We start from the raw sequence: 9,839 nt of genomic DNA on the forward strand, positions 1-9,839 counted from the left end.
ATTTGACAATCAAAATAACAAATTCAAATTAGTCGTTAAATCAAAAAAGTTTGAGAAAAAACATGTCAGAAAGATCAAATATATCCCTACATGGATTATTTTTATTAATATTATTTTTTGCACTTACATTAGAGGAAAAGAATATATTTGATCCATATGTGTAACAGTAGGAGTGTATATATATATATATAAATTACTTTATAACGAGAGGTATATCAACTCTAAATGACAAAGTTGAGGGGTATATATTGTCACGACCCAACCTCGTTGGCTATAACTAGTGCCCGAACGGGACACTCGTACATACACCTGTCATCTATAATCAATCAGCAACTAAACTTGATAGGGGACTTATACGGGTAGAACATCGCCTCAAAACTGTCATACATATATATATATATATATATATATATATATATATGAAAACCACTTGTCCCCTGAGAAGTCACAATCATCAAATGATAACATAGTACATAAGCCGACAAGGCTGCCACTGCACATCACATTCCAAAATATACATGTATATATGCAAGTCGACAAGGCTGCCACTATGAATAGGAACATTCCAAAATATAAGTCATACTAGTACAACTGAAAAACATCTATATACCACCCACATATATGTCTACAGACCTCTAAGAATATCAACATTAACATATAACGGGACAGAACCCCGCCATATCCATGGATAAATAAATATATACATCAAAATATCTATATCAAAATTCTAGGCTCCGGGACAATGGAGCACTTCCAAAATAGCTGAGTGGAAATCCTAAGCTGGCGGATTCCCAAAATTAATATTTGTACCTGCGGACATGAAATGCAGCCTCCCGAAGAGAGGGGGTCAGTACGACATATGTACTGAGTATATAAAGCATAAAATATCATAAAGGAGATCACATTTGAAATAGGCAATCAGGAGACAAGTATAATACCGATAATCAAGAAATCACTGTACCTGTGCCTTATGAAATAAAATCATGCATGATTATATCATATATCATATTCGGCTCATTATGGACTCGGTGAATCTGTCATATACATGTATATCATATTCAGCCCATCATGGATCTCGGCATCATCATCATATCACCATGTCATCATATCATATCATATATATATATATATATATATACCGTACCCGGACCTCTAGTGAGGAACTCGGTGAATAATGCAGTGAAACTGTGCACGAATACATACCCGACCCGGAACTCGGTGAAAAATACATTAAGGCATGCACGAGCAGAGTAGTGAGAAACCATATGCATTTAAATCATCATTTGAGACACAAAAGAATAATTAAAATAAACCATCATTTAAAAATCAAGACAATAGTTATTTCAAGTAACCTTCGATTGCCATTATGAATTACATGAATTATCTCAAAATATGAATTATACCAAAATAGGACGGCTGGAATCACACACATGTATCAAAACATAATGATATAATTTCTAGGAATTAATAACAATATTCATCCTAATGTCTCTAAGAATAGGAGTTTCTTTGGAATTTATACATTCGTCGTCCGTTGATTTCATATGGATCATGCCAAAAGAAAGAAGGGATAGGCTTTACACACCTTTAACATTTATCTGCACACAACATGTATATGCTTCCCCATAGGATCTCAACCTATATTAATACGTTAAGAACTATGATTAGGCTATGGAAAGGCATACAACGTACTTCGTCATTAGTAGGTTATTTCTGAAAATTTGGACAGCACCTCCCCTGAACTTCATCACCATTTTTAGAGTATATAAAAGCAAAACTGGGTTTTAGAGCCTAAATGAAAGTTTTAGATTTATGAAATATCTTTTCAGAACATTTTTAATCACTCAAAACGGAGCTATACACAAGCAGTTATGCTAATATTACTAAAAGCAGTCCCATCCAAAAACTGATTTGCAAAACACAAAATTCTGGGCAGCAACTCCCTTATACTGCTCACTTTCCCCACTTCCCAAATCAGCCATATAATCACCAATAAACATCAATAATCACACATTCAAATTCCATGTCAAGGCAATCCAAGACGATATTCAAAAATACTCCAAACAACCCACATAACATTTAACTTCCTTTTATTACCAACACGACGACTACGATGCCATCAAATTACTTCTAATAAGTTGCAGCCATCACACCTTATTAAAATGATCTATAACAGCCCAACAATCAACCATACAATGCATAATCATAACTTCAATTTAACACAAGCAATCACACACTATAAGCCGCCCTTAAATGAATTACAAGTTCAACTTGACATGTCGTATGCTTTCATTTTCGTTTTGTAATAAGCAACAATAACGACCACCACATTAATCGATGTTCATCCATTATTTTTAGTTTAGAACAGCCCCAATATGTCCCAAACATTAACATATACAATCCATTCACTTTTAACACATAATTCATGACAATAATAGCAACACGACAATCAACCCAATCTAATTCAAACAACTCCAAATCTGTCCATTTTAATACCTACACTAATCATGAGGTTTTGTTGCTTCCAATTTCATTTAACACAAGTTAATATCTTCATTATAGCATTATTGATAAGTTAAGGTAGCCCACATTCATAACACTCAACAACAATTCCAATCCACATACAACTACTACATCTTCCAATTATCGTTAATGATCCATAGTCTTGACGTTTTTTCAAAACAATCTTAAAACATCCCAACCAACATATAATGCAACATAAAACCTTAATTATCATCAATCTTTCAAAATCAACAAGAATAACAATAACATGTCAAAACATCCCCTAATTAACAACATAAGGAGACTCAAAACCTTGCGACGATTTGTAAAGACACCAAGGAGACTACATACGATTTTACACCTTATGTCGTATTAACTTTTCTTCTAATTTTTGTGAGCCATAGCAGCATCCACCCACAACCACAACATCATTCATTCATATGCAAGAAAGTCATGTTAATATCACCACAAGTTCTACAACAACCCATAACAAATTCAACCTCAACCTTAACGATTTAATTCCTTCATCCTCCTTACATAAACCATGATAACAACAACCAAATATTAAATAAATCAATTCATCATTTTCAACTAAGAAGCCCCCTAACATGGCTCAACAACACTTCAACATCAACACCCATAGTTTCATATATTCATCAACTTACAAAAGTTTAAATTGCTTCCAAGATGAGGAAAAAGATGAAATCTTACCTTAGGCTAAAAAGGCACAATTTTGCTTGGACTTGAGGTCTTGCTTCATCAAAGTTTTTTTGCAGCCCTAAATACTCTAACCTTGCTGTCATCCACATGAGAAATAACCACACTTCACCCTTTAATTTCTCCTTTAAGCTCCACCTTGGCCGAGAGCCCTTCTCTCTACCTCCCTCACTTCTCTCTCTAAATTGCTTTGGTCAAAAGAATGAAATGAATGCATTTTTAGCATTATCCTTTAAGACATAGTCTTAATATGCTATACATGTGCATCCCCTAACCTTTCACGTGACCCTTCTACATGTCTTCTATCTACTTAATTACTTAACTAGTTTAGGAAGGGACCACACAAGTACCTAGGTTAATTAGTTTAATCAACCCCTAATTTTTACCTAGTCATCTAATCCCAAATAAATGAATTACTAGTCTCCAAAATATATTCTAATTAGAATTGAGAATTAAAGATTTCTATTGCGAAAACGATTCCTTCTTTAACTTGAGTCGATTCTCTTGCAAATGACTCGATGTATAAAAATACGAAATATAATATGTCTATTAGCTCACGAATAGTCCAATGCAAAAATATATATATATATAAAATATAATAATTACCATACTATTTATGACTTTTTTTTGAGCCTACTTATAGTGATAAAGAGCGGTGGAGTGGTCCTGCCACGTCTCCACCACGTGTCTACTTGTGGCCAATGCTTTTGTTTAGTAAAACGTTCATATATCTTAATCCCGATATCGAATAAATTACCACGACCTATTGTTGGAAAGATAATCGAATTATCTACAACTTTGATTTTAAGAGTTTTCCGAAATTCCCAAACAATGATATTGTTATGGTCTCCCCAAGTTAGATCACCCGAAAACGTAACTTAAAATATCTTTTTGGAGGGCTTACACTTAGATTTGGCCCAAGGTTCCTTGTTGAGTTGTGTTTAACTTCACATATATTATCCATATTAATTATCATATGTCTTTTTATAAAATTTTCATTATGTGGGCTCCACCTTAGTTCACGATTAAGCCATCTATAGCCATTGTAAGAGAAAAGAAATTCCGGGGTGTAACATATATCATGCCTTTTTCCTATATTTTTAGATCTTATCTTTAAAGTAATGATGCACCCGTTTTATTGATATCCTGAATTCGCCTCTGGTATCGCCGACACAAGGGAGGAAAACAAAAATAGAGTCTTTCAAGATTTCTCCTTTAACACATAAGTGATAAATATGAAATGAAATGCTTAACCTACTAATATGAGTATTTAAGGTTGTCGTTCATACCTTACAGCGAGTATGGCCATTTTCTTCAGGGCGATATAAACATGGTAATTGTAGTATAATATTATTATTGAATAAGAATTGTAGTAAAATATATTCGACGCTAAAGAGACACTACTGACTTGAAACTTTGACTTATGTCTTATGCAGTAAACCTAAGTAAGTAATTTAATTATGTTTCGTCTTAGGATGATATTTTTAAAATATAGAATATATATTTTTCCAACGATTATTACGTCAAGGCTTTAGTGTAATTAGAACTAGATTATGTAGAGGTCAACTATACATTTAATGGTCTATATATAACAATTAAAATTTCAAAAATAATAAAGCAAATATGACATGTTAATCAAGTTATAATATCATACTATATAATCATGTCTATGACTCAAATCCTATTAAATAAAGAAGTTATAGAAAGTAATTTAACAGTCTACCATGTTTGGATTAATTTTAAGGTAACATCTAATTTGCTACAACGGTCCTATTTTCTTTTGAATATATATAAAGAGACATCACATTCAATTGTGTTTCACCAGACATAATATACAATACCCATTATTTTCTCTCCTCTCCCTTTCATTGGTTCTTTTATTCAACAACAACAACAACAAAAAATGGACCAGAATAAAACCACAAATGTGCAAGGTAACTATTTGGACTGAAGTTGTATGTTCACTTTTTAAAAAAAAAATGTTTTTGGGTCTAAAAAATGTCAATTTAATTTAAGATGATATTTTTCTTGTGATTTTGATATGAATGAAAGGTGGTAACGCACAAATTGTCAAGATTGGAGGGGAGAGGAGACAAACTATTAGAAGAGCACTTAGCGTCATTAATCAGAATTTAGTAGCTCATCGATATTCTTGCGTTGTTAATAAGAGAGGATTAACAGAGTAATTCTTGTTTCAATCTTTAATGATTATTTTTTTTGCTGAATTTCCACTTTATACAATTCATTTGGGGTATTTTTTTCTTGATTATAGAACAAATGGGATCTACGACAAGAATTCTACGAGGTTAGACCATAAACGTTGCATTTTTTTGAATATAGATTTTAGTAATCTCAATGTCACTATTCCTCAATCATATTTTTGGTTAGCTGATACATAAAGTATAACTTTCTTAATAAAGGAAATTTGGTTCTGCACAAGTTGTTACCTTACATCAACATTGTCCCGAGGTATAAAATTTCAATCTCATTGAGTTACGTTAAATAAAAAAGTTCGATTTTATTTTGTTAATGTAAGTGTACTCAAATGATTTTTAACAGGAAGCCAAGAAACCAAAACTAGCAGCTGAAGATTTTAAGGTATGGGAGGAATATGACACAACTCATGAAGATCAACCCGTCCTTGTGTGTTTGGAACAACCTGAAATATTCTCAAATGACAACATCACAAAAATTGTAAGAGAATTTATTTTCCCTTTCTAGTGGTATTAATTTGTGTTGATGTTTTATACTTACGCGACGATTACAAATTCAGGAGGAGGTTGAAATGGAGGACATATTTGAGGAGGCGCTAATAGATATTGACAGCGATGATGCAAACAACCCGCTTGCTGGTGTCGACTACGTGGGAGATTTGTATGCCAACTACAGAAAAATGGAGGTCAAGTCCGGTTTTGTTAGAAAGATTTAAGTTATATACATCGATGCAATTTAACTAATTAATTATTAGGCTTGTGTTGAAAAGTTATATGCTGTGGTTGGTTACTTGACTTGATAGTATTAAAAATATATAAAATTTCTAGGTTACAACGTTATGTGAAAAAATCAACTCCCTGTTATAACAAGACTATAATAAATATTCTCTCATTTCCTATCTCAATTATTCACTGGCCATTGATGGATTGTTTTAAGACTAAATTTATCTCGTCTTCTTAAATTATCAACCTTCTGTTTAGGTAAAACTTTTATATCAATTGCTTCCTTTCCCTAATTAACATAATAAAATTCACATCAGATGAAATTTAATAAATATCTTACACATATTTTACTCCCTCTGTTTTAAATTTGTTTGTATTACTTTCCTTTTTAGTTTGTTTCATAAAAAGAATATTTTTATGTTTTTCACCTTTTTGACAATTCTTTAATTTCACTTTTCTGCATGACATTGTTTTTTACATAATTTTACCTTTTTTCTTTGTAAGTGATATTGGCTATTGTATTCAGGTTTATAGCTGTGTTTCACCAAAGTATATGGAACAACAGTTTGAGATCAATAAGTGTATGAGAGGTGTACTAATAGACTGGATCATTGAGGTAAATTAAAATGAATATTAGGAAATGATTAAGGTATTCCATTGTGATATTAATTAACTTGCTTATTATTATTATTATTTTTATTATTATTATTCTAAAAAACCAACAGGTACATGACAAGTTTGAGTTCAAGGAAGAGACATTATTCCTTACTGTTAATTTGTTAGACAGATTTTTGGAGAAACAAGCAGTTGCAAAAGACATATTGCAGCTTGTTGGTCTTGTTGCCTTGCTATTAGCAGGCAAATATGAGGAGACCTTTGCCCCCCTCGTGCATGAGTTGGTCTTTATTTCGTATAATACCTACACCAGAAAAGACGTTCTTCAAATGGTACAATCATCTCAATTAAATGACTTTATTTTATTTGGTATTTAAATCTATTCCTAAGTAATTTTACTGCAGGAAAAATTGATGCTCAACACACTGCAATTTACTATGTCACTTCCAACTCCATATGTTTTTATGACAAGATTTCTCAAGGCTGCTCAAGCTGATAAGAAGGTTAGGGCACAAAAAATATTTGCCCGTATTAATTAATTATCTCGTAAAATCTAATTTACTTACTCTTAGTTGTTAACAGCTTGAGGAATTGTCTTTCCTCTTAATCGAGCTTTGTCTCATGGAATATGAAATGCTTAAACACCCACCATCATTTATGGCTGCTGCGGCAATCTATACTGCTCAATGCACGCTTTATGGCGTCAAGGAATGGAGTAGAACCTGTGAATGGCATACAGGATACTCAGAAGATTCACTTATGTGAGTACACTAATTATTACTCCGTATCTATGTTGTGATTCTCACTTTCACCCCTCTAAGATTGTTCTGATTTAGCTTCTTTTTTTTCATTTTTTTCTTTAGGGAATGCGCGAAATCGATAGTGAGCTACCACCAGAAGGCAAAAACAGGGGTACTAGTAGGGGTGCATAATAAGTATAACGCCTCCAAATTTGGCTATGTAGCAAAAGTTGAGCCAGCACATTTTTTGGTGCAGACTCAATAATAGAAAGAGGGGGGGGGGGGGGGGGCTTGTACGGTAACCAACTTTACGTGACAACCATTCAACATTGTGGTGAATTTTGTTACTATTTTGTTTCTTTTATTGGAAAGCTCATGGTTATTGTTAATCTGTAACAACCGTGACTTCTTTTGTCCATGTTCACTTTGGAACATACCTGATTATATTTTAATCAGGTTATACAATTTATAGAAAATCTTCAATTTGGTTTTCCAAGTATATCATTTCATATTAAGATTATTGTTTTTTTTTTGGTTACTTTGATATTGCTTAGTACCAGTAAAAAATATTCATTCTCCACTTGATTATCCCCGCATCTTTCTTTGAAACATCTTACGAGATATAATATTTCAAACATTATAATAATGTCTATATTCCCAAGTTACAAAAAATTGTAAAAATTCTAGCATCCAATAGATATATATATATATATAGTATCCAACATATCTTGTCAATTGATATTGGCAATCCTGTAGCTCGACTCAACAAGATTGGAGGCCTAAAGCCAAACTTTAGAGAGGGGCCCTAATATTCATTTAGTTAGTTAAATTTTTTTAAAACAAAAAGAAAGATCCTCATATTCATTTATTTTTAGGAATGCAACTATTTAATTTATTTAGGAGTTCTTGATTATCGGAAATATGTCATATTTTTCATCAACTTCTTTTAGATTTTCTTTTTCGATGTTATTATCATCCAACTCAACTCTATTAGTGATTGTTCATTTGAAGAACATTCTCCCATATTTTTCGATTCAAGATTTTTATTATTTGTTAAAAATCTATCAAGTGTTCCTTTTTGGGATTAATTTAATTCTTCAAATTTTCTCTTGTTCTCTCTTTTTGTAAAATCGGATTCATGTTTTCTAGTTGACATATTTAAATTGACTAAATTTTAATAATAACTAAAACAAAAATATATATACTTATGAACTAAGAATATCATTAATAACAAATTTTGAAGAAAAAATTATAAAATAAAGTTAGAATAATAAAACTTGGCTCAAGAATATGATAAAATTGATATAACGATATCGAAATAGTATTGTGTTCCTTCAATATAATGATTGCTTGTTGCCTTGTTGCACTTCTTAAAATTTTGAAAAAAATAACAAAAAAACAGATTTTGTTCTTTTATAACTTGTGTAGAAGAGAGTTTAATATTAAAAAAAATAATAACAAAATAGAGAATAAAAAAGATGAATATAAGGTAAATAATAATATAAGCTCAAATTATTAGGAACTACAATTTCCCACGTAAGGAAGCTATTTCCAAAAATTATCTCATTCACCTATGATAGTGGAAACTAACAACACTTTGAATATATATATATTTTTTTACTTCTTACCCGTTTTAAAAAAAATTAGAAGTACATAGAATTGTTTTTTTAAATATATACAAGTCTTTTTTTAAAAAAAAATGGGGCCTAAGCAATGACTTTAGTGGCCTAGGGTTAAGACGGCCCTGCAACCATGATAAGCAAGACAGTATTTTGGGACCTCACCGAAACCGGAAAGTTCTCCAACAAATCTACTTGGCACCTGAATTTAACTGAGGTATGGAAGTCAAATATTCCTTTTAAAAACTCTTTTCTTGTTTGAAAACATTGGAAGGGCAAGCTTCCTTACAATGAAGTCATAGCAAGATTTGGGATTCTCAAGGACTCAACTTGTAAATGTTGCATCATCTTGAGGAGAGAGTCCATCCAACATGTTTTCATAGGAAATATGGAAACAGCGTTGTGGATGTAAATATACATTTTCTCAAACTAAAACCTGTTGTCAAATGCTTATTTGTTTGTTGGCAATTGCCAACAATAGGTGCTCTAAAGATGAATACAGATGGGAGTTATTGTAACATTGGAGGGCGTTTTGAGGGATGATGCAGGTGAATTTGTTATAGCTTTTTGTTCCAGATGATTCAAGGAGATAGACAAGGAAATTACAAACTCAACTCCAATATTGAGAAGATTCAGCAAATAATGAAACAAGCTAATGTTAAAGCTAGTCACTGCCTAAGGGAGGCTAATATGGCTGCGGATATCTAGCA

General features: G+C 32.0%; 1 protein-coding gene, 1 long non-coding RNA gene and 1 pseudogene across 3 annotated transcripts; 2 read left to right on the forward strand and 1 right to left on the reverse strand.

Annotated features, from left to right (window-relative positions):
• Window positions 1–551: 551 nt before the first annotated feature.
• On the reverse strand, window positions 552–3,471 carry LOC129873793 (uncharacterized). Of its 2 annotated transcripts, XR_008762774.1 has the most exons (3): window positions 3,214–3,440; window positions 1,586–1,638; window positions 552–1,034 (listed from the first exon to the last, which is right to left on the reverse strand). It is a non-coding gene; the product is annotated as an uncharacterized LOC129873793 (long non-coding RNA). The 2 variants fall into 2 exon arrangements; XR_008762775.1 differs by lacking the exon at window positions 1,586–1,638 and having other exon boundaries at window positions 3,214–3,471.
• A 1,789-nt stretch (window positions 3,472–5,260) lies between these two features.
• On the forward strand, window positions 5,261–5,940 carry LOC129872508 (uncharacterized; annotated as a pseudogene).
• LOC129874652 (G2/mitotic-specific cyclin-1-like) lies at window positions 5,791–7,775 on the forward strand. Its single transcript, XM_055949972.1, has 7 exons — window positions 5,791–5,913; window positions 5,993–6,118; window positions 6,682–6,771; window positions 6,881–7,102; window positions 7,175–7,273; window positions 7,353–7,531; window positions 7,634–7,775. The coding sequence occupies exons 2-7, from the start codon at window positions 6,005–6,007 to the stop codon at window positions 7,773–7,775; spliced, it is 846 nt and encodes a 281-aa protein (XP_055805947.1). The 5' UTR covers window positions 5,791–5,913; window positions 5,993–6,004.
• Window positions 7,776–9,839: the final 2,064 nt, after the last annotated feature.

This window comes from Solanum dulcamara, chromosome 11 (assembly GCF_947179165.1).
Source record: "Solanum dulcamara chromosome 11, daSolDulc1.2, whole genome shotgun sequence".
NCBI lineage: Eukaryota > Viridiplantae > Streptophyta > Magnoliopsida > Solanales > Solanaceae > Solanum > Solanum dulcamara.